At 42.5% G+C, this 25,876-nt stretch overlaps 1 protein-coding gene across 3 annotated transcripts in view; it reads left to right on the forward strand.

The window, feature by feature from the left end:
- zbtb7a (zinc finger and BTB domain containing 7a) overlaps positions 1-23,447 on the forward strand; it is a 30,212-nt gene extending 6,765 nt beyond the window's left edge. For all 3 annotated transcript variants that reach the window (XM_081606465.1, XM_008407133.3, XM_081606466.1), the window contains 3 exons: positions 9,525-10,088; positions 11,941-12,818; positions 16,079-23,447. In XM_081606465.1, the coding sequence (XP_081462591.1) occupies positions 9,603-10,088; positions 11,941-12,818; positions 16,079-16,514 (1,800 nt within the window). In that variant the 5' untranslated portion in view covers positions 9,525-9,602 and the 3' untranslated portion in view covers positions 16,515-23,447. The remainder of the gene's footprint in view (positions 1-9,524; positions 10,089-11,940; positions 12,819-16,078) is intronic.
- Positions 23,448-25,876: the final 2,429 nt, after the last annotated feature.

A 25,876-nucleotide genomic window follows, 5' to 3' on the forward strand; every position in this document is an offset into this window, starting at 1 on the left:
AGTTTGCTTTATTGCCTTCGGATGTTTTATCCTACATGTGTTGTTTTGAATCTCTCAAGTTGTGGTTAATTAGGTAGAGTAGCTGCTAATATTAGCAGAGTGAGAAGATGAAGATATTTGCACATCCTGTACTGCTGCTGCTGCTGCTGCTTCTTCTTCTTCGGGGGCTTTCAGAGTAATTCTACAGAAACCGCCCCATCAGATACTTTGCTGAGCTGTGGCCGACAGCTTCTGTGGCACAGGTGTTGAGTAATAGTTTTAGAAACTTAACTAAGTGACATCTCGTCTTAATGAGGCGGAGAATAGGTGACACAGTTTGTGACGGCTGAATCCCCTCTCCCTGACGCGGAAGGCTGCCGTGGCTGAGTCTGTGCAATATTAAAACAAAACGTAAGCTCCGGCAACTTTGTGTAACCGTCCCCAAAGAGCTTAAGCGTCCGTCGATTGATTTCAGCCGTTCACAGCTACTCAATCTTATGACGTCCCTTCTCTCTTTACCGCTCAACTACCCCATCCTCACCAGCATCTTGTTAAGACCAGATTGTAATCTGTCCTGCCGCCATGTAAGGCTTTCTTTTTTAAACCAGTGGTTTAAAAACTTCACAGCAGCCCCGACTGTCTTCCTCGATAACCAGATGCTTTTTTTTTTTTCTTTTTGGCTTTGCATACTTGTTAAACCCGTTTTTACAAATGTGCGGGCATGGAGAGGGTAAATGACGAGCACAGTACACCCATTTTATGGGAAAGTCTTTCATAATGCTGCTGTAAATTAAGCTGATCACTTCTTCTTGTTCAGCCTAAGGTAAAATAAAAAAATTAAAAAACTTGATTAGTTATTGTAAATGCTGCCTTTTGAATGTTCTCTGCCCTATGGATGAAGAGCATGGTTATTTCTAGTGAATTCCAGCAAGAGGTTAAACTAGGACGCCATATGTGTTTGTATGTGTGAGCGCGCGTGCACGTGTGTGTGCATGCGCGTCTGTGTTACCAACAATAGACTCCAGAGGAATTGCAGGGGACTTCAGTGACTGTGGGCAGGTCCAAGACACCACCCATCAATTTGGCGGTGAGGCTGAATACAGTTTGATATTCCTGTATGTTTGTGCCTGCACCACGATGGCCCAAAACTAGCAGGTTCAGGCAGACCGAGAGGACAGGTTGTGTGATGTCTCCGTGGCAGTTTGAGGCTTTATTTCAGAGTAAAAAGTTGGCAGTATACAGTGGGATACATGTAGCTGTCATATTGTTTGTGTAAAGGTTTATCTATGTGTCAAAATGGCTCATACAGAAGATAGAGTTTTATAAGGACTGTTTCCTGTGCCGCTTCTTTTTTTTCTTTTTTTAACATAAATACATTTACAAAGGCTTACATATTTACAGTTGGAGTTGTTTCATTTGCCTCTTCCTTAGTGAATGCAGCTTCACTTCCCCCCCTCCATGATGTTTGGTTCCCCTGGTCAGCTGCTTAATATACCACAGCTTCCAGCCTGGCTAGACAGACAGACCACTCTCTGTTGTTTTTCTGTTGTTATGCTGAAGACCAGGGGCAGTAAAGGGGCTTCTTCTGTTCTCTTCTGGGACATTTATTGTGCAGAGTTTAACACACAACCTGATCAAATTAAGAGCAAGAGAGTGTGGCTCGGGATGTTTTTCAAGAAGAAGGGGAAGGCTTCACTTACATTATCGCAGTGTTCAAGTTAAGCCTTTGTATTGATGAATTATAAAATACATCGAGTCAGAGGAGATGGACCTGTTTACAAAACTGACAGGAAAATCCCAAACATTTATTGATAATAGATACAGGCCAAGCGACTAGAGGGATGTGTGACCGGTCCGACACCGTCTGCTTGCCGATGTAGTTACTTGGTTTACAGTGAAACAAGAGAAAGACGATGTGTGGGTTGCATTAAAGTATGGCGAGACACAGGGAGGCGGGTGGGTCCGCACAGCTTTGCCTCCTCAGCAGTGGAAAGGGGAAGTGGGTGATGTGGTGGATACTATGCAGTGCACAGTCTGAGACAGAGATGGAGCAATGATGAGATGAGAGCAACAGATGAGAGGAGAAGAAGGAGGCGGGGCCAGGGTGGTTGTGGGGGGGCAAAGGGGTCAGACAGTACGGACAGGGAGACAGAGCAAGAGGAGAGCTGGTCATCTGATAACAGAGCGGGTTCTGTTACACGCCTGCCACAGACTCACAGGAAGTCCTCCTTCCCTGTCAGGCTGAGCATGCGCAGCGCGGTGCAGCCACTGTTCGCTGCTTGACCGGTTAACCTGCTGGACATGAGCTTTCTGTGACACCACCAAGTTGTCAACTTGTTAACTTATTAAACAAGATGGTAAGAAAATGGGGGAAAACTGTAATATCTGATGACTTGTGTAATTGTAAAGCAATTGCAATTGCATATTACATATGCATAATAGGTGCGAATGCCATTTCATGACGTCTTAGCGTGTAAAGCTGCATGGAAAGCATGACATACTGCTTAATAATAATATTAATTCTGAGTTTCTCAGATGAGGTAGCTTTCAAGGTTTATGGATGGATGTAGGTTACAACCCATTTTGCATCTTCATTTGATATAAATCCAGTTTAGTTGTTGATTAGGTGGAATCTGAGTGCTTGCCAAGAGGGGCCAAGACCAAAGCGGACTTTGCGTTCCTACAACTTCAGTCTCAAAAAGCCCGAGTGGTTTGTTTAAATGCAGTTTTATGAACCTTTAAGATGTTGTAACGTTTGTGTTGAGTGGTTTTATACACAGAAGCTGATGATTATTTACATGGAGAATGGAGGTCGGAGGCAGAACACCACCCATAATCTTCCTGTGTAAAACATTTACTGAACACGTTAGATGTAAAGTGTTTCCAGTCAGAGTAGTTGTCTGATATAAAAGTGGTGTAAAATGCAAAAAAGTTATAACAGTTTAACCCAATGCTTTGTACACCAGTGATTTGTACACTGCTTTACTTGTGTGCTCAACGTTTCACAAGAAACATCATCAGTGCTGCACCACCACCTCCAGCTTCCATGTCCTCCATAAATAATCATGTGCTTCTTTGTGAAAAACTGTTGAATTCAAACAAGTTGCTTTGGTTCCTCTTGGGCTACAATACTTATTTATACTAAACAAAGATGCCACTTAAATGATCTCCTGCTGGTAATATTTTAACTGCTTATTATCCCTCACCAGACCCTTGTATGAAAAAAACGAAAGTATATGTTAAAGTACCTTAAACTGAATTACTACGGCTTTGTCTTCTTTAAATGCAAAGGAAAATTGAGAGAAAAAAACCCCAATCTTTTAGTTTTCTATGTTAAAAAGTTTGTTGCTTTAATAAGAGGGTTTGAAAGTAATTTTCAACTACCCTGCGTGACACCTGTGCAGTTGCCCAACCGCCCCCACTCCCCTGTCCTCAGGGTGGTTACCTTTTCTTTTACTGTAGCAGGTTATACCAGGTCCAACAGTAATTCATCCCAAGTTTATCATTGACATCTGAGCTAGATTCCTGGGCCTCCATTTGCTCTCAAGTTATGAGCGAGCTTGTGAGTTTAACGCCCTGTCTCGCCCACCAGCTTCTCACTGGCTCCGTGTTTTGGCAGCGCTTCCTGGTTAGCTTCTAGTGAAAGCTGCCAGACCTCGACCAGCCCATGCAACTTTAGGTTTTATCAGTCACTAGCCTACTTCCTGCTTTGCTCCCAGCACGGCCAGTGAGGTTTCCTTCCACTTTGGCCAACAATGAGTCACTGAGCAGTGGCAGTTACTCAAAATCCACTTTCCCTAACCCCCCGAAGCCCTATCATGTTCGTTTGTCCACTTGGTTCAGAGTGGAGCCTTCTAGATCTGAGTGAGAAGATCCTGTTGTACAAATGTGCAGAACTTGTGAATTATTTTCATTATCTGAAACTCAACGTATGTCAAGGCTTGAAAGGGTTACGCTTTGAAATCTGCAATTTTTTAAATCATAAATTTCTCACATTTTAATCAGATGCAAATGTGCCAGAGTGGTGAGTTTTGTCAGCGTGAAGCACAGAGCATTACAACTCATGTGTCTCCCCTCCCCCACATGTTGCTGCAGCTTGTCGAAAGAAAGTTATTATTGTAAATTTATCCTGTTGCTTACAATACAGACATATTCAGCAGCTCACAAATATTTCTGGTTTCGGACTGTCATAGTGGTGAAACTAAATGCTGAGAATCACACTCTTTACGTTTGAAAACGATAGCTGGCAAGCTTTCAGAAGCATGTATTGTAAGTGACCCAAATAACTCACAAGCTCGACTTGTTACACTTTGAGTATTACTCTTTTAAGAGCAGAGCAACAAAGAGGTAGAATATGTTTGTCCAAAGGGTAAAACTTTTGCAAATCAGTCATAGTTTAGTCTAAATTGTTGCCTAAGTTTATGTATCAAACTGAAATGAACAAGAAATAAGTATTATAGATAACATCATGATGAGGGAAGCATGTTATTTTAGTGTCAGTAGCAAAAGTTTTTGCTTTTCTGTTTTAAATTAGGTCAGTCATATCCTGCTATTCATTTTTGTTATGAATTTGTAATGACTCTATTAGTGTTGTGTTTTTACCCAATCGTTTCATGCCATGAGAATATCCTACCGGAACGTGCCTATTTCACTAGTTCTCTTGTATGTTTCTGTATTTTTGAAGCGTGCAAATTTGTATTAGCCAACAGCCAAATTTTAAACTCTCAAATTTAAGGAAATAGAAAGTTTAACGGAGACAGGAGAGAGATCATTTGCATTTCAGACAAGGCAGTGTTTTTAAGGGGGCTACCGATTTGGTTGTTGTGCATTTTTAAAATGACTCTGTAGTCTATGTCTTCCCTTATCTGAGAAACATCTGGGGTTGCGCACGGTTAACAGTTTGTTCGCTAGTATCTAGGAATGACTGGTATGTGTCTGCCAAAGTCAGAGAAACTTTCAGGGTGGAAATTTTTGAGACGCTCTACAACACGATCCATGTCAGCCTAAATAAGAACCATTCCTGCTAACTCCCGTCACACCTTGATATCAGGCAGGCGTCTGTCTAAGACAGTGACAAGCAAATTGACTCCCAACTGTCTCTGTGCAGATGTTGACACATGCCATGTTCGGTCAACTGGAGAAAGAACCCCCCCCCCGCCCCCCAGTAAAAACAGAAACTCCTCTTACAAAACACCGTTGTACAGATACATGGGAGGGGGCGAAGGGATGTTGCGGATGAGTTGAATGAGGTGAGGGTGGAGATGGGATGGGTCGACTCTGCGCGTTGAGACGGTGGTTTGACTTGCAAAGCAGGCCTGGGAGCTCATGGCCTGAGCGCCAAAGAAAGGGGCCCTTCCCTGAGGGTGGAACACGGCGTACACGGACAGCTGCGGTGCCGCTTTGTGCTAGATTGCCGGCCTTGTCACCCACAGGCATGAATTAGTGATAAGGAATGTTTCAAGCCATGAGGAGGTGTCAGGATCAGGTTTGTGGCTCCATGTTTCCTCTTTCTCGGTGTTCTGTGCAGGTTTATTCAGGGACAGGTTGCTTCTGCATGCAGAGCAGTCCCTCTGCGCTTCGTTGGCGCTGAATCAAGTTTTGTGTTGGTGCGCATGTTCGTGCAAGTGTGTGTGTTTTATCTCCTCCTCGAGCTCAACGTCTTTACCTCACAAAGCCATGACCCAGGGTCAACTGTGGATGTATGGGGGATACAGTAGCCTCATTCGCAGGCTTGCAGCAAAGCCCGGTTCAGTGCAGGTGCTTTAGAGAAAAGCAGGTTGACTCGGCTGTGGACGGGGCTCACAGAGATCCGTTTCTACCTGCGAAGGACACGACCGGTAGCCATGTGGATGCCCTTTCTCTCGCTTTTCCTTCCCTTCTCTCTCTGCTCTCTTTGCCTCCCGTGTCATTTCTCTGTGTCTCTCTTCTCTCCCTTAACATATTCAGATGACGGATGGGGTAATAAAATTTGCTTTTGCCATGGCTGACAGATTGTTTTCAGTGGAGCTCTGTTAAAGTCTCTGGCAGTGTTCTCAGACCCTATGTGGTCAGACGCCCTCAAAAAAACAGGATTTAAGAGATCCATAGAGAAAGCGTGTTGCCAATAGGCCAGAGCCATTATGACATTCTCATGGTACGATAACCTTGATTTAAAACACCCCAGTTTCACCCCAGTTTCACTGTATCAAGGAGTTAATGCAGAATGTTTAAATAAAAATGTTCTGAAAACCAAAAGGCAATAACTATTCCTACTGCTGTCAAAATAATAGTTTATATAACAGGTTTAATAATTTAATGTTTGATACTTTGATTTAGCTACTTTTTAAGTAAATATGTGTTTTCTGAAGAAAATGAACCTTTTTTAGTTATTTGCTTAGGGGTGGTTGATGTGGGTATAAAATATTATATTTCATGGTGTTTCTTAAGTAGCGTATTGTATTCGTTTTAGCTTTAAATCCATATTACTCCATTTGCTCATAGCCCAACAAAAGTAAAACTACTAATACTACACATTGTCAAATACATTGAGTAGTGCAGATAAACTGTATATACTGTAACTATTGCATTCAGCCATACTTTAACGAGGAACGTGTGTTTAATGACGCTCTCTTGAAACCAATAGTAGAAAAGAAACTTGTACAGGAATGGTAGCAATCACAATTATGACAATTAACACCATTAATTAGAGTTAATTGTTGACCCAGCATTACAACTACATCTGTTTCTTGATTTTTTTCATATCGTATTGATAAACATTTTGATAATTTCCCATTCCTTGTTCTGGTCTTTGGTTTCTGGAGTAACACCGGAATATCAAATTGTTTTTAGGGCCACTTATAGCTAAACTCCGTTCAACCAGAGAAAACTCCACCTACTCCGACTATCTTTGGCATATCATTAAAAGGGCTTTAAACTGTAGGAACTATATGACATAATAGTTCAGTGGATTGGAAACCAAATGTTGGTTTACCTGGATGCTGGAATTCAACCCACTCCTTGGAGCCAGTTGGCGTCTTACTGGGTAATCACGCTTCACAAACCAGTGCAAGCATCATTATCTTGATCATTTGGACTTGATGCTTTTTATCTAAATGTGCATTATAACATTTGGCTGAATCGACCACTCTTTTACCCATTTAGCCTTTGATGAGAGGGTGAAAGAAACCTCTTAATCTCTTACGGGTTCCTCGGCACAGAGGGATGGATAAATTTATCCACGACCTATCTGCGCATCACAGGTGTGGACACAGATAGGTATTTCTTAAGAAAGGATAAAACAAAAGCGTAGCAGAGGAGAGGAAAGGACAGAGCCAAAGAAAGAAGGTGAACTCTATTAAAAGAGGAGGGGCAGCCAGGTTAGGCAGGTTTGGGAGTGGGGTGTAGCAAACAAACATACCAGCAGGATTGATCGGAAGGAATCTTGTAATTTGAAGCCTGTAGAGAGCAACGCATTTAATGCAACCACCGCCCAGCCTTGCCCCCCTACTGGGTCTGCCTGGCAGATGGTGAAGAGGAGGTGAAGGGGGGTGGTGGGAGGGGAGGTGGATGTCCTGTGTGTGCTTGTATAATGTGTGTGATTTCCGTGTGTTATTGATGTTACTGTATTCACTCGTGTGACTGAGAAATCGAGGATGGCCCGCTCTGCCGAAACCCCTCCAACACCCACCCCGCCCCTCCGCCTAAGCTTCAGTCGATCATTTTAATTCCCACCCCACACACGCACACAAACACACGTGAGCGAGGGGACAGGCCTTTTCCGAAACTTGGCACGCAGCGCAGGGTGGGGTAACTAGCTCAGACCGGATTGACAACCTCCCTTTAATGCCGTTCCTTTGCAACTTGTCGTACGTTCTCTTCTTCCTCCTGTGGAGTTTTTTTTTTCCACAGGGTCTGCCCTCGCAGCCTACTCCACATCCCTCTCCTCTCCCTTCTTGTTCCTCCGCTTCCCTCGCTTTCCTTCCTCGCTCTCAACTGTCACAGAGTTTGCCTAGGCTGCACAGCCCAGCTCCCAGCATGCACTCTGATCCCCTCAGCCCTCTGCTTATCTGTCCTCCACGACCTCTTGCTTGATTTCTTGCACGGGTGCGTGCACATACCCGTGGATGTATTCATATATACAAGGAAACAGGCACCCTGGCCACCTGCACGCTTGAAATACATAAATATCTTTTTTGATTCTCCCACTCATTGTATTTATGCAGAGAAAACTGCTGACCAACATAATTCAGCTCTGGTGACGGCAATTTATTCACTACAGGAAACCAATGTCTTGCACATAGCTGTTTGTTTTGCCATCAGTCTGTAACTACACCTGTTTTTTAGTTATTTTTATTTTTATTTTTTTCTTACCGGTCTCAAAATACATTGGGAGCTGTTATGAGGAACAAGACACCGTCTCAACGCTGCATGGGACGAAATGTGAAATTTTCACACTGAAGTCCAAATTCGAATCAGATGGAGACGAGAGTTTAACTTCAGCAGACTTCAAGAGTTAGATAGACTTCACAGGTTAAAAATACCCCAAACAAATAAACAAATTTAAAAGTATGACTTTTAATGCTTGTAAACTTTGGGGAGGGGTGGATGTGTTGTTATAAGAAAATAACATTTTGAATAACTTGTAGCGATGCACACAAAATTAAAAATCTCAATAAAAATATTTTGGGAAAAACTTGTAGCGATGCACCAGTCAATCGCTTGATCGTAATTAGCAGATACAATTTTTAAAAAATTATTTGTTTTTTTCTATTAAAAAGTATCAAGGCTAAAAACATCTTTGGTCTAAAAAACATTAACAGCAGTGACTTTGCTGCATTTTGTCTGAGTTAAAGAAATCAAATCTTGTAAAGTTTATGTTGAAATCAAACCAATGGCCTGCAGCACTGTTATCCTGTTTTGGTTGTTGTAGCCACAGGCAGCCTGATTGCTACATCTCTAATTAATACATTTGCTTATTTTTTATTTCAGTTACACCATATTCAAGGTTCTAAGAAAATAATAGGCAAAAAACATATAAAAAGAACAGATTTTTTGACTGAAAGGATAAACATGTAGGTATTTGGTTCAACCACAGACCCGCAAAAGAAGTATCTGTTTAAATTTGCTTTTGTTGAAATTTGTGAAACAAACCTTTACTTTGAAAAGGTGCTATCTAAATAAAGTTACTTACTTACTTCCAAACCACTTCAGTCTAAGTTTTCTCACGGTCAGTGTATGGTGAGAAATCATACAGGTAAGATTTTACCTGTATGTTAAATTACATAGAGATGAGAGAGGAGAATCCCAAGTAGTGTGCGATCAGATATAAGAATCGTTTTCACTTTTTAAATACTTGGAAGCTTTTTGTGCAGTGGTGTACAGTTGGCATGTGCAAATTGTGCATCGATTTGATTCACTTTCCTTGATCCTAAATTTTATAGCATGTTAAAAATGTGTTGCTGCGGCTAGTGCTTATGTTGCAGATTTCTGTCTCAGTCAATCAATATTCCTCTCACTTTTCTGTCCACGAAAGAAACTAATCAGTGATCTGTGTCTTCTGCTTTCAGATAGGCAGACAGACAGACGGCAGGACGGATACACGGGTGGGGGCTGTGCTCGGCGGCTCGGCGGCAGGCTGGTGGAAGATGTCGTCAGGGGCCGGTGGGAGAGGAGGAAGGCGGCTCCGGGGTATAACAAGCACTGCGGGCGGGGGGAGACGAGGAGGAGCGGGGGAGGCGGAGGAGGGTCCCGTGGGGATCCCTTTCCCCGAACACAGCGCGGACGTCCTGGGCAGCCTGAACAAGCAGCGGCTCAGTGGGCTCCTTTGCGACGTGCTCTTAGTCACCCAGGACCGGGAGTTTCCGGCCCACCGCTCCGTCCTCGCGTCCTGCAGCTCTTACTTCCACAAGCTCTTCACTTCAGGGGCCGCCGCCGACCAGCAGAACATCTACAACATCGACTTTGTGGCAGCAGAGGCTCTGGGAGCTTTGCTGGACTTTGCCTACACGGCGACGTTGACGGTCAGTCACAGCAGCGTGGCTGACATCCTTGCTGCTGCTCGCCTCCTGGAAATCTCTCCCGTCCAGGACGTCTGTACTCACCTGCTGGACACCAAAGTGCTCTCCCCGCCGGTGAGGCATCGCCATAACACAGAAACAAAGCTTGTGCATTCACCGTCAGAAGCTGACATGTTTCAGTGCCTTCAAAAACCAGTCAATGTTTTCCTCATTTCTGCAATTTTATGTGATTGATTAAGACAAAGGCGAGCTACTAATACTACACATTACAGATACTCTGTGACAGAGCATCTGTAAACAGGAATTTCCAATTCTTGGTGTAGAATCAATTGGACTTAAATCTGGGCTTTGACTGGACCATTTTAACGTGAATTTGCTATTGTAGCTATAGCTTCATATTTTGGGTTTTTGTCCTGCTGGCAGAATGTCTGAAGATAATTTGTTTCACTGGAGGGCATCAGACTTAAGAAGACTGAATACAAGTGCATAATTAGACTATTTTAAAGTAACGTAAGTGTTTCCTCCCACTTCACAATGCACTACTACTTTCTGTTGATCACTCAGATAAAATCAAAGACATTTTATGAAAGTTCTTGGTCATAGCATGACAGAATGTAAAAGTAAAGAGGCGTGAATAGTTTTGGAAGCCATTGCGCGTTTATTTTCTCTAGTTCATTCATATCAGAAATGGTGCATACAGTCATCATGCCATCCACCTCAGTAAACAGCATAACTAGACTTACATCATGGCCTGTATCAGTGCCTCTCACTATGCCTAACACACTCCCACAGCTTGGAGTTAGTTTAACACTTACTCATGCTGAGCCAACAGTATTTGTGGTAGAACAGCATGCTCCTTCACAGACTACAGACACAGCACCTCACAGCCGGGCAACATCTTCAGCTGCAGCAGTGATGTGCTCTGTCGTAATGTGTAATACCATAATAATAAGTTCAGATTATTGTGGGCCGCAACATCATGCAGGACATGCTGAAGTTGGTTGTTGGTCAGATATTTGCTTTATAAAGTCTCGATTTATGCAGATTTCAGTCAGTTCAGATTGTTCTCGGAGATATGTAGTTTTCAACCGTCAAAGTATTTCTTTCTAGCTTCTTGCTTATTTTACCAATAATTTTAAAAAGGAGCAAAGGTGGTGTAGAGCAGTGTGGGAAAGATCAGTTTCTATCAAACCAGGTTTTGCTTTTTTAAAATAAAGACAAAAATAAATGAGGAGGTTGATGTCTCAGTAGTTTAGCTTCTTTCTTTTTTTATCAGCAATTAGTGAGGTTTGAGAGGTTAACAATAGCAAATGTAAACAGCAGACTGTTTGTGTATTACTTAGAAAACCTAGATCATTATTTTAACTTCTGGATTTGAACCTCCAGCCATCAAAGCACCTGCTTTCTGATTTTCCAGTCAGTCAACATTCCTCAGTTGAAAGTTGAAGTTCTTTTAAAGAACTTTCTTCGAACACCTGTCTGATAAGAAAAAGAGCCAACTTTGAGTCCTCCTCTCTCAGCGACAACTTTCACACTAAAGAGTTTTTAGCGTTACCTGGTAGTCCTTTGGTATGGTGCATTCACTGGTTAAAAAAGGATGAGATTTTTGAGTATCTGAGCAGTATGTCTCTGGTCAGCCAGTCAAGTTGAAAATTGCCTAATTTCTCTGGGCATCTCAAGATTTTTGTCCTGGTAGCAGCTTTTAGCATCACTGTTGTTCCCTCACTGACTTTGTTTTTCTGTCTATTATTTCTTGCATTTCATAAAAAGCTGAAATATTGTGCAAGATGTAAAAGTTTTCATTTTGGCCTGTCTACCTTAGCCAACCCTACTAAGCTAAGTTGCTATAATTTTTAGGAGACAAAAGTGTCTTCTGAGCTCTCCAGCTGTGTTTACAGTTAGCTCTCACCGGTGCTCTTGCAAATTTTCCCTTCACTGGCTTTTGTTTCCTTCCCTGTTTCCACAGGCGGGCAGTGAGCGAAGAGATGAAGACGAAGAGGGGAAATGCAGAGGAGTCAAGGAGCAGGGGAACCGAATTCGGGCCAGGGAGTACCTGGAGTACTTCCAGAGAGGGGCGCACTGGAGCAGCAGCTGCAGCACGCCAGAGCTCAGGGAACTGCCCACACACCTGCACTTTAACCATGGTAACGGGAGCATCCCCAGCAACGGGGCTCCTGCGGGCCCCGGTGAGTACTACTCCCCGCTGGCCCTAGCCTTGTCACAGCCCCAAGCGCAAGAACCTGAGGAGGAAGACGAGGATGAAGAGGAAGATGAAGACAGGGAAGCAGTTCAGGGCAACGGAGTGAACCCGGGGTCGTCCTACTACCCTCCCTCGCAGAACGGCCACTTCTACCTCCCCCCTGAGTCTCGGCAGGAGGCGGAGGTGGAGGACAGCTGCCGGGAGGCAATGGCGAGGGATAGAGGCTCGGCCAGCGCCCTCCTGCAACAAATGATGGACTCCATCGAGAGGCAGAAGAAGCGTGCGGACGGGGAGGAGCAGGGAGATGGGGACGATCCTGACATGGAATTTTACTTGAATTATTTCAGCAGCACGCAGCACGAAGACGCAGCTTCCGCATCGCTCGTGCACGGCGTGCCGCCGTCGCTGTGGATGTCACGAGGCAGCGCGGGCCAACACATGGCGGGAGGAGAGAGGGCGGTGGAGGAGAGAGGGAACGGCACCGGAGGAGGTGGAGGAGAAAGAAAGATGCGCTCTAAGGCCTTCCAGAAGTGCCCCATATGCTCGAAGGTCATTCAAGGTGCAGGCAAGCTACCCCGCCATATCAGAACGCACACGGGAGAGAAACCCTATGAATGCGCCATCTGCAAAGTGCGCTTTACCAGGTAAGCCCATTTAATGAAGGGACTACCTCATGTCACATGTGCTAATAGTCTTGGACAAACGGCCCAGCGGAGGGAAACACCACAAAGCCAAGAGCTGGAGAATTAGCGCTAACCACCTTAGCTTTGCATTAGGCAGTGCAGTCTGTGTCCAAATGTTTACCGTGATCGTGGATTGGCAGGATACTAAACAGATTTCCTCCCAATGTCCCCATGCTGTGAGGGAGGGGAGTTATAAAGGTCAGCTTTATGGTGGCAGCCTTCATGGCAAAGTCCTGGAATTTTAGCATAGGGGTCCTATAAAAGAAGGCTGTGCCATCAATGTGTTATCTTGTGAAAAGGGGCCATAAAGGACTGTATTCTGATACAGGGGTGGGGGGTTGCAGGCACCGGATAGTGCTCTGGCTCCAGTACAGTAATGTGAACTTTTGATCTGCTGTTATGCTTCTTATTGCCCGCTGCAGAGTATTTACACAACCCCCTCCCCTCGCTCTCTATCACTCCTTCACCTCTCAAATAAAACCTGCTACGTGTCCCTTAGAAAACAGATAGTCGTGGCTTATCTACAGGAGGGGACATATGTGCGAAGGGTTTTCATGTCAGGAAGGCTTGCCTTTTCCATGAAATGATTACTTTAATGAATCAATTAGCTGGCCTTTAGTGAAAATAGACGCTGCTGTCTGAAAATATCCAAAACCCCTCTGAGCACGAGGAAGACCATTCTTAATTTATCCTCCAGCTAAATTTGACCACCAGTGGAAAGGGGCGGCATTGTAATCTTAATCCTGTTTGATCAGGGTTAAGGGTTTGCCTTGCTCTGTAATAAATCACTCCTATCCTTTAAATAATTTACCTCTGTCAGTGGCTACTTTGCTCCAATGCTGTGGCCTGCATGTGTGTGCTCTGATATGTGTGTCTTTTCCTCGTCACCCTCGTTTGTTAAAGTTTTGATGTTTGGCTCACAGATCTGCAAAGGTTGCAGTGGGCTTACTCGTTTGGTTGTATGACAGCTGATATACTAACTTAAATGACATTTGCACTGTGTATGTAGGCATGCTCATTTGGAGCTTTTGCTAGCAGCTCTTATTTGAGTAGAAGCTCTAAGTGTAGGAAGGTTAGACGATTTAAGTGCTTGGGAGCTAGAGGGAGACAGCAACGGCTAAAGGGGGGAATGAAGGACAAGAGTCAGATGAAGGCCAAGGCAGCCTGATAAGTCAAAGGAGCAGCAAAGTAAAATATGTTTCGAAATGTTATTAGATTACGTTGAATCTGCAGAAGTAGAGATGCACTGATAAAAATACTGCGACTGATTTTAAATCCGAGGTTTGACAAGCCAAAAACAGTTTTTGTTCATTTTAGCTTCTGTTTATTATAAAAAGACATCACACTTTACACCTGTTGACATTACATGTTTACATGAGAAGAAACGTGCAACTTTATGTGCGAGGCAGCAGTTTCTGTAAAACAAGGTTTTGCTAACATTTTAAGACAAAACCATTAATAATGGGGCTGACGTTCAAAACTATGTTTAACATCTTCCATTAGCGTTTAGCGCAGAACTATAAACAGCTTTCTGCGTGTGTGTGAACCGTATAGAAAATATTAATCACGTTGAATCTGAAATTTGTGAAATGTCGCTAACATTTGCAAATCCAGCATGTTCCCCGACTGGTGGGTTTCAAACACAAAAGGATAAAACAGAGCAGCTTCACTTCTATTCAGCCTTCCTGTTATCTGCTAAATGTTTCACTCTCTTGCAGCCTGAAGGAAATGCAGATGTCTGGTTTAGAGTTGCACAATATGCCACTTAGAAATAGTTATTGTAATATCTTAAAAACAAAGGACTGGTTGGATACAGTCTTTGGTAGGATTGTTCTTCATGTGCCATGCATGGATACACTTCATGCCAGAAATAGATTTAGCCTGTTGGATAAACTTTTAGTGCTCTTAATGCCCACGCTTGTTTGTTTTAGGTGGCTGAAATGCTGAAGCTGACAGATTGATGGAAGAACAGGGTCAGGAGAACGTGGTTCATTTATATTGTCATTGCAATATTAAGCAATTTTTGTTAGCATCGTGTAGCTCAGAGAAAATGCAGTTTACGTTTTAAAGTTTTTTTTCTTTATTCAGTTTTCAGTCAGGAAAGCAGTAGAGAAAGACAGAAGGAAGATAAAAAGCTAATAAATCTGACTTTGAATGTTCCTTGCTTGTTCACATCTTCCACAGTTTAAAGGGAGATTGTTGTCAGCATCATCTGGTACCTCTTAGGTAAGGTGCTACGGTGGCTTCACTGATGGGGAAAAAAAGAGAGGATTTTTGCTTACCTGACTGTGCTGTTAAGTTATAAAATGTCATATTACAGGTTGGTTGGAATCAAAAATATAGCTTTTTTTAATATATATATATATATATATATATATATATATATATATATATATATATATATATATATATATATATATATATATATATATTGTGAACGCACAAAAAAAAGGTAACTTTGTGTTCTTTCTCAAATTTTTCAGTTTGTCACCTGTGAGGCTGAAAATCAGCTAATTCTGATCAATACCTTGGAGCACCTCTGTGAAAAATGAAGTTTTGTTTTGATATGTTTTAGTATAGAAGTCCTCAGTTATGATATAAGTAGCTGGACTTCGGTTATTTAGTTAGGATGACTCCTCACTTGCACAAAATTTAATTAAAAAAAGCCTCATGGGGATTCACTAAGCTTCTTTTTCCCAGCCCCAGTCCTGTAGTGTGTTGTATTCAAATCTGCAACATCGTAAACAATACAATTTCCGCTGGAACAGATTCGCAGAGGACGCTAAATTCTTCACGCAGATCTTCCTGTTGGTGTGACCTCAAATTAGGGTTAACAGGAGTAATAAAAAAAATGCTAGCTGACACAGTGAACACTGAGCCTTCGTGTCAGTGTGCAATCGCGCTCTTGTGTGCCGTCACACAGATAAAAATGTGAAGTTTATGACCTCCCCTCAGCTGGACTTACAACCCTCATAGACCGGGAGGAAAGCCAAGACGTGACAATTAAAACAGAATGAAATCATCTAAAGCGCATTAAGCTGATTCCTGCAAGTGTGAAACTCTGTAATAAATTTAAAGATAATTACATATTTGCGCGCAGCCTAATTAGTGAAGCTGGCACCGGCGACGGAGCGCATCTAGACAAAGTGAGCTGTTTGTTTTGAGAGTTAGACGTTTTCTTTGTGTGTTCTTAAGCTGTGTTTGTCTTTCTCCTCTCTCAGGCAGGACAAGCTCAAGGTTCACATGCGAAAGCATACAGGAGAGAAGCCTTACCTGTGTACACAATGTGGAGCCGCCTTCGCTCACAACTACGACCTGAAGAACCACATGCGTGTCCACACCGGTCTCCGCCCCTACCAGTGCTCAAGCTGCTTTAAGACTTTTGTGCGCTCGGACCACCTGCACCGCCACCTTAAGAAGGACGGCTGCAACGGCATCCCCTCCCGCCGGGGCAGAAAACCTCGGGTGAGAGAGCCGGGGCTCCTGGAGGCCCCGCCGAGCCTCCTGAGCCCCAGCCCCGAAACTGGGCCCCAGCCTCGCACCGCCAGGGGCCGGCGGCGCTCCGAGGCGTCCTCTGCAGCGGAGGTGGAGGGTGCTGTCGAGGTGCACACACATAGTCCTCGGCTGCAGGAGCTAGCAGTGGAGGCGGGACCCTGAGACTGCAGGGGGGGGACGCGGGGAGGGGACCACAAGGACACTGCTGGACGCCACAAGTCGCTCTGCACAGCCTGTGAGACAGGCCAGTGGACAGAGGAGAATATAAACATGCAACGGCAATTTAAAAAGACAAAACAACTAACTATTCCTCTATAAACCAAATCAGGGTGTCACAGAAATTGAATCTTTATATTTCTTTCTCCTTTTACTTTAGGACATGGAATAGACTTGCAAGCACTTCAGTTGGTTTATTTGTTAAAGAGAAAAGAACGCTTCAAATCATCCACCCAAGATGTCCACTTTCTGGGCCATTTCTTTCTCTGTCATATTAGACAGTTTTTTGTTTTTTCCTTTTTTTTTTACACATATGCAGTTAGGCAAGTATAGGATCGAGACAAAGAAACTCCAAGCAACTATGCAGTTGATTTAAATTTTTATTGGTTTTGTCCTCACAGCCTTCAAGCTCTAAGAAAGGTGACTGTCACGCACCTTCTGGCTGCTGTACGAGTGAAGCGAGGACAAATCCTCCCAGCAACAACTCCTTTATTTTTTTCTTCCTATTCTTTTACAGTTCTGAGATGTACAGTTACCATAGAAACAAAATTTCCACAATATGGTATATGCAAGGAAAACTCACCAACGTTTTGATGCAAGATTCTTTATATTTTTCAGTCTAAATGTTCCAGAAAGAATCAGGCGAGGGGTTGATTGAAGTGTTACTTACTCTAAAAAAAAAGAGATGTTTTTTTGGGTTTTTTTGTAATCGGTGGTTTGTCTTATTGAAAAGTTCAACTTGAGTCGAATCCTCCTTAATGGGGGGGCTCGCCGCTTGCAGGACGAGGGAAGTGCGAGGGGTGGAGGGTCTGTGTTTTCCAAGCACTACCGTTCTCAACGTATCTGTTGGCTTTACTACATTGCCTCTTGTCCCTCACAGCCCTGCAACATCAGCGTTTCCTTTGCCCTTTTGATGTTTGATTGTCTTAATTCTGTTTTTTTGTTGTTGTTCTTTTGGGTACTCGACACTTTATAATTGTATACGTGTGTATATAGCAGGCAGAGATATGACGTTGGCCCCCTCTTGCTGAGGTGTACTTACCGATTTTTTTTTTTTTCCTTTTTAGACTCGATGTTATATTTCTCAGACACAGTTGGGTGAAAGAAACAAAGCCGTGTGAATGTTCAATGGCAGACACACACACACACAAAAAAAAAGAAAACAAACAAACAAAAAAAACAAACAAAACAACAACATTCAGTCACCTATTTGTCCTAAACGTAAAACTTGACATGTACAGTTCCTGCCCAGAGGATTAGAGCGATGAATGAATGAATGAACGAATGAATGAATGTGCTTAACTATGTGCAGTTTTTTCGGAATCTGTCCTTGTAAGACAAGGCGCGGGTAGCACTTAACCGACCGCAGGTTAAAGGAATGGCAGGGAGCAAGAGAGACAAAGAGTACGAAGAAGAAATATGCGAGCACCTTTCGATATATATATATAATTTTTTTTTTTTCCCTACGTTTGCACAGCTTTACTAAAGATATCCAACAGAGTGGGAGATATTTAAAGGAATCTGGGTTGTTGTTGTTGGGGGGAGGGAGCGAGAGTGAGATTAGATGTATGTATCATGCTTATTCCAATCCTTTTTGCCCCAGGGACCACACAACCGTAAGGCAACCTGTGTGATGAAGAGAGCAATAAATACCTGTCCGAGTTGGGAGGCCAAATAGGAGCGCAGCTGCAGCTGGGCGGTGGGGGAGGGGAGCAAGGGAAGAGGAGTGGAGTGGAGGGGGATCTCACAATGTCTGTTGCATTCCAAAAAAATAATCTCCCCTAGCTCAGCCACGTTTCCAGCCCGGGAGGGGATCAGACCGGGCCCTTTCTCTCCCTCTCTCTGCCTCTCCTCTAATGCCCCTAAACCAGCCTGGAGGAGATATTATTATTGTTATACTTGTTATATTAGAGCCTGGACGCCTGGTGCTGGTAGTTTACTGTACGAGTGTGTTTACATGTGCATGTGTTTTAAATGTGTGCGTATGCGTGTGTGTGTGCGCGTGTGTGTGTGTGTGTGTGTGCGTGTGGCAGCCAACCAGGGTCCCTCTGGCCACATCATCAGAGTGTGAGTCAGCCGCAGCCTGTTCAAACATGCACCCTGAGCTGCCAGCACCGCTGCACTTTCCCTGTGTCGTTCGCGCACCGGGTCCAGGTGTCCCGCAGAGAGGAGGGGAACGCCGCGGCTCTCGCTGTCCGCTCTAATGTTGTCAGTAACTGCGAGGCTTTGGTGATTTCGCTTGGGTAAAAAGAGGCACGTTCAGATTCCATGTGATCCCTCGCCCACTTTACACAGTCTGAGCAAAAAATAAAAGGAAAAAAGAAACAAAGTAAACACATCCTCTTTCACTTCTACTGTTCTCGAAATTATTTGGTCCTTGCCAGATCTTACAGCCTGAGATGAACAATACCATGGGAGATGTTACGCTGTTTGAACTGTTTGAAACATCGAACACTTTTAGCAGAACGGTGTGTCCATTTGATTTTGTGCACCTTTAAAAATTGTTTGTAGTTTAGCACCTTGAGTCTTTCATCATTCCTGGTGTGTTGGGAGTCAGTTTATGCAAAAATGAGCCAAAATCATGAGCCACCCACCGCCGTGCTTAACCGTTGTGTTTAGTTTGTGCTGTCCAAAAACCGTCGGATTGGTCTCGTCTCTCAGAACGAGATTTGGTCCAGAAGTCTTGTGGTTCGTTCAGATGCAACTTGGGAAAGCTAAGCCATAGTGCCGTGTTGCTTTTAAAGAGGATTTATGCCGACAACCCTTAAAAACAAGCCACGGTTAGTCAGCCTTTTTCTAATTGGCCTGATGTTTTAGTGGTTTTTTGCCATTTCTTTCCGTTTTTATTAAACCTGTCGTCCACGTCAACTCACTGGAATTTCCACTTCTGAGAAAACGGTCAATTGTTTTGAGTATTTTTGATTATTCCAGTTGTAAGATACCCTTGTAACACGTTCCCAATTAAAGGGCAGCCACAGTGGTATCTTTTATTCATGTTAAAACCGTAGTAATGGTCCAGACCAAGTGAACTTTTTAGATCATGTCGCTAGGGACCACTTGATCAAATGTCACACCTCTAATTGCTTTCACACACTTTTTGATACACTGTAAAATCTCATGACCTGTTGTTCATCTAAGATTGTTTTTAACTTATTTAAAGACACAGAAAGTCTAAAACACGAAGCCGGAAGAGGGTGTTCTTACTGTTTGGAAATGCTGTTTAGCTTACTGTTTGGAAATGCTGTACAAGTGCTTCATGTTGCACCTTTCTTGGATTGAGGTTGGTCGCGGGGCGAGTGGGCACTTTTGTCAACAAAAACGGGTACTTATAAACAAATGAGACGAGTCCGTCTTTTCTGTCCGTCGTGGTGAACTTGAACTCTAGTGTTTTGGCGAGATATGAGAGTTTAGTTCCCACAGGAGACGCTGAGCTGGGGTCAGATGAGGTTTTGTGATCCAAAAGACTATTCCATATAACTGAATGCACTTGAAGTTCGCTGTCATTGTCTTTTTATGTCTTAATATGAAATATGGAGGCAGAAGAAAGGGCACTGTGTGTGTGTGTACGTGTGTGTCTGCGTGTGCGTCCTTTATTGCGAGTGTGTGTGCACACGCACAAGCTGGCAGGCGAGCTGGAGGGTCTCAGGATAACTGTTATAAACAAGCCTTTTCATCGACCCCCATCTGTTCTCAAACCTACACGTGCTTCTGTTTGGATCAGCGCGGCGGGGACGAGTCCACGGTAGCACAGAAGCAGGAACGTTACACTGCTAAGCGACACGTCGGACAGCAGCTTGTTTATCCCACGGCTCTCTGTGCGCAGGTTTTCATAGCACTTGTTTACTCTTGTTGGTCGCCGGAGTTGTGAAAGTCTTAAGTTCCTTTTTTCCCTTCTTCTTCTTCTTCTTCTTTGATGCATTTAACAGGGGTGTTAGTGATTGTACAGCAGCGCTCTCGATTTTAAACCATTGTAAGCTGGGTGTCGTTATTCGTTGTGGTACTTGGAATGGCCTGCTTAAGCCCTCTGTGTCTTAACGTGGCAGTTTTTTTGTTTTTTTTTGTGAGCCATCTTAATTGGACCTCTATGGTAGATTTTGTTGATTGACCAAAGCTCTTTTTTTTTTCCTTTTTTTTTGCCGTCCATCTTAGTCAAATGCAGACTCGAGATAATAAGTGTGATTTTATTCAGTCTGGACCTCCCTGACTAAGCCATGGATGCTCATCATCTTTCAGATCATTTTACTTGAGTTCACTTCCTCTCATTCTTTGTATGTTTGTGTAAAGAAAAAAAATTTGAATCAAAAGTTTAAGGATGTATAGCTTGTTCTGTCTGTTTATCTTTCTTAAAATTATGTGTTGTGCTACAGCTGTTTTTTTTTCTAAATATTTTTACATGGTGGTATGTATGTGTGTGTTTTGGGGTAAGGGTCATGGTTTCGGGATGCTGTGCCAGGAGGGTAGGGTAACTAAAAAAAAAAAAAAAAGAGTGCTTGTGGGTGGGGGTTATGGATAAAAAGCCTAAAATAGCACTGGAAACGGTGCTTTAGCTGAGAGAGCAAAAGTTTGCACTAATGTAAAACGTCCTCGTCCTGCTTATAGGGAGAAGGACCCGAGACCTCAAAGGCCTGCGAGTGTCAAAGAGCACAGAGCAGAGTGGTCGATACTCAATGGTCTCTCAAAGAGTCCATTCAAATCCTCCTTAAAAATATAATCATGTACAGTATGTTGAGAAATATACGGACTTCCAGGAGCAATGCATACCAAAGCAGAAAAACAAAACAAAATGGGTTTCATTCTCGTCACTGGACATTTTAAGCTACCGATTTTAGATTTTTATTCCTTGATTTGAAGGCTTTTGATGAGAGGTTCTCAGATGGAAGCAGAATTTTTCTTTTTAAGATTACAAAATCATAAAGTACAACTTTAAGAAGAGCAGTAAAGCTTTTTTGAAGAACAAAAACAAAAAACAAAAAAAAAACTTAAAATGTTTAACTTGTTCCAAACCTGTTTAAGGCGACACAGACAGCCACATTTCTATGTTTATTCTGCTGATTATTAATTAATGCCTACCAATACTCCCTTTTCCTTAAAGACTGTTTTTGGCCTGTTGAGCTGAGTGACTTCAGTGTGTTATCTGAGAAGGTTAAAGTGACTGTAAATGATCTGTGGCCTTGTCTGAGGAGCGTCAAGCTTGTTTTGTTGGTTTCCAGTCTATTGTGGAGTGTGGGGCTGAGGCTGACTCTCACTGGGTGGGCTGGTCAGCACCGAGGGCCAAAGTGTGCCTTAAGGATTGACAAAAAAAAACGTTCAATTATTTTGACTAAAAAATATTTTTACTACATGGTAAATTGGCTTCCTTCAGTAAGAATTGACTTAATCTTTACTTGAGCAATTTTATGCAAACGTGTGTCAATTTTTTGTTGTTGCTTCTGTGTCCTGCACACCATCCATGAGCTCGCAGCCTCAGTCCCAGACCAAGGTTACTTCGATGCAGGCTCCAGCCTCCAAATTTCCATGCATTTTCTTTCTTTTTTTTCTTTTCTTTTTTTCTTTCCCTCAGACTTGACCTCGACATGTAATCTGTCTCGTGTTATTATTAAAGATTCTTGCTAAATCTATCCGAGAAGGCCACTAAACAAAGACTAAGAGATAACAATAACTGTAAATATTCCAACAAAGCAGGACGTGCTGACTGTTATTATGGCCTGTAATGACTGTGGAAAGGGTAGCTTTGCTTTGTCATTTTGCTGCACCTATTTTTTTGTACTTTTTATTGTTTTTTTCTTTCTTCATCAGGCTGTTGGTGCTCAGCAAGCCTGAGCGCAGCATATGCAGTACGGCTCCGTGCTCAGCGTGGCTCTGGCGCTCGCACAGACAGCCCTCGGTCCTTCAGAGGCACAGTTCTGTGTGATGGCCAGCCTCTCAGCCTAGCGGACGCAGTTTGCACTTGGAGTCTTTGTCAGTCTCTGGGGGATACAAAGGTTAGCACACGGGGAGGATTAAACATGGCCGGTTGGGCAAGGCTGAGTGTTTATTTCCAGTTTCGGAAGCCCGAGTGATGGAGCATTAGAGTCGGATCGCCAAACTAGCACGGCCGCATCGATACTGAGGAGGTTGTGTTGTAGATTTGGGATAACGCATCCAAGAGACTGTTGCTGATCTCTTTTGTCTTTATGTACGTACTACTCAGGTGGAAAATTCACTGCTATGCATTGGGTTTCATTATCTGCTCAGTTTATGGTGTGTCTGGTTCGTCATTGTGATCATTCCCAGACTTTTCCTGTAGAACTCCTTTCAAAAATTTTACATCACAGCTTCCCCAAAAAGGATTTCCTCACTGGAGTGAACTGTGTGTCCCTCCTACTAATACTGATTCTGTCTTTTTTTTTTTTTTTTTTAACAACTAAAAGAAGCTCATCATTAAGACCTCTAACATTTGTTTTATTTTTTTATTTTCAGTGGGTAGGGGAGGGGATTCACTTCCCATCTGATCAGAGATCTCACACACACACAGAGGGTAAAAGGCGAGCTATGGACAATTCATGACCCGTTTGTCTCCTCAGACCAAATTCAGGATGCATTCCATGATTTCATACTGTGAGAATCAAGCGAGTCCGAGACGACAAGAGGAAATGTTTGACATTTGACTGCGTCTTGTCTGGCCTCGCCGTCCTGGGATGGACATTTAGTTGTAAACTTTCCCCTCAACTCCCCTTTGCAGTGTAGCACTAACTTTCTGACTGCCTTTTTTTCAGCTTCTGCGATTGTAACAAAAGCACTTTGCGAGAGTTCACCTTGAATTTTATGTTTGTTTGGGTTTTTTTCCGGTCATCACAATTTTTTCTTCCGTCTCTGTCTTAATGCAGATGATTATTTAAATGCAAAAAAAAAAAAAATATATATATATATATATATATATATATATATATATATATATATATATATATATATATATATATGTATATTGAAAATGGATAAAAAGAAAAAGACTTGAATATTTGGTATCTAGATTGATTTGCTAATGCATCTCTGTCATACTACCACCATTATGCAGCTTATTGCATAATCTCAATCATTGTGGTGTGAAGAGGGGGTACAGAAGAGACTTTCTCCCACCTGCTTTCTGCGAGATCTTGTTGCAAAAAAAGGTAATCAGATCTCTATTTTTAATTTTTTTCAAGAAATGTGTATAACACTTTGTAAAAAGCTTTCTGAGAAGGCTGCATATTAATCGACTTTACATTAATAGCCTGTCTGCGTTGGGAAAGACTGGATCTGGTATCCGTACAAGGATTAAATTATTGAGAATTTGTCTTCTTACATTTGCAGATCAGCACAGAAATGTATTTTGGCCTTAAACAAATCACGGTTACTGCACTAAAATGGAAGTACAATGTCATAATACGCATTCAGACGCTCGGAAAAAAAATCATTCAGCTCGGGAGAGAAGAAAAGGCTGCTGTGATCATTAACAATCTTTGAAGAGATTTTTTTGTTTTTTTTCTGTCTGTTTGTTTTCTTTTTTTTTTTTTTTTGCATTTCAAAGTGACAGAAAAATATCCGGACATTTAAATCTACACTGAGTCTCATATGGCAGAACATGTTCGCATGAAGTGGACATTGTGTACTGACCACACCCGACTGTGTGTTTCACTAGTGTGTCGTAAAGGCGGACTACCTGCCAAGTGAAGTGAATGGATCAAGCCACATGTAACACACTGATCACTGAATGTTTCCTACCCACAGGGGGCAGCAGAACCTTCCCATCTGATGGGACTCAGTGTGGATTTCTTTAAGCCATCCTTTTATTTTCACGTTTTAATTTCTTGTCCATTGTGTTTGTTCTGTTAGTCCATATCTGCTGGAAAGTACAAGGAGACGGGGGAGGAACATGGGGAGGGGGGCTGTTGGTGATTTATGTTTTTTGGAGAATTTGCACTTTTTGGCAACGAAAAGAGAGTATTGTACATGAGACCACTAAATCCACACACAGTCTAAACCATATAATTCCATTTTGTGTCCTTTTTTTTGTTCTGTTCTTTTTTTTTTTAATATATCCAAAAATGTCTGGCATCTGGTTGTCTGGTTTAAAGAATATAAAATCTTTCTATTAAAAAAAAAAAACAATGGTTGAAATGTTTTGTGTGGATTACTGCGTGTGAAATGTAAACATATAAAACAACAAAACACTTTAGATTAAAGTGAAATCAGGTCGCTCACACACAACTCAACCTGAAAACCAAACCTGGTTAAGATTGTACACAGCTAGGGAACATTTTTAAAATTATTGTTAATGTACAGCGTCAGACTATATAATTGGAAATACGCAATGCTGGTTTAAGTTTGCATCCATTCACAACAGCTATGAATGTTGTATTAATTTAAAGCCTCTTAGTAGATATTTTTAGTTTTCCTTTAGCGGTTTAAAAAATAGATTTGACTGAGCAAGTTTGAATTTATTTAAGATCTTGTCTAATCCACACTGGCTAAGATCTACACACTTCCTTTAATATTTACTTTAAAAAGATGCTTGGTGCTTTTTTAGGTATAGAAAAAAATCACACATTCTGTGGGCCTCAGTAAATTTCTGATATTTAAACATTCTTCATAAATGGTTGAGTTAATTTTCTAGCACAGATCTGCCTTTTAGTTCACAAATTTGCTTTATGTTGGGATCGTCGTGCAGCAGGAATGCACAATTGTGTCCGAGTTTCGACCGTCTAACCCGACCCTGACGCCTTCAAGTGCCACTAAATTGACAAAATTTCTTGTGGAGAAAAAGTTTTGGAGGAAAATATTATCAAGCTTGGGCGTTTGATGAAAATGGAGGACTGATCCTCCAAATGGTGTCCAACTGCTTGGACACCATTGCTATTCCAAAGGATTGGCCCCTAAAATTTGTGGATCGTGCTTGAAAGCCAGGTTTCTTGTGATCAACCATTTGAAATTAAATCTTCTTATTTGGATCAGAAGAGTGTCCAAACGGTCAGCCAGAGACATTTAAAGCTTGTGTATAAAATATAGTAATATTTTAACAAAACACTATAGTATGATACATATAATCTGAAAAAAAAGAAGAAAAAGACTGCCTTCTCCTGGTCCTAACTCTGGAAATATAGAACTCTGTCAGAAACAACCAATCAGAGCCAGGAGGAAGGACTTAGTGCTGTCAATCATGCTGTGTAAGCGCTGTTCACAACTTCCCCCATCAGCAGAGCTTGTCATGAATGCTAATGCTAGTGAGCAAGGCCACTGATGATGGCTGGTGAACAGTTTTCTTGAAAGAGTAAGTTGTTTTCCCGCCATTT

Source organism: Poecilia reticulata, chromosome 4, assembly GCF_904066995.2.
Source record: "Poecilia reticulata chromosome 4, P_reticulata-male-v2, whole genome shotgun sequence".
NCBI lineage: Eukaryota > Metazoa > Chordata > Actinopteri > Cyprinodontiformes > Poeciliidae > Poecilia > Poecilia reticulata.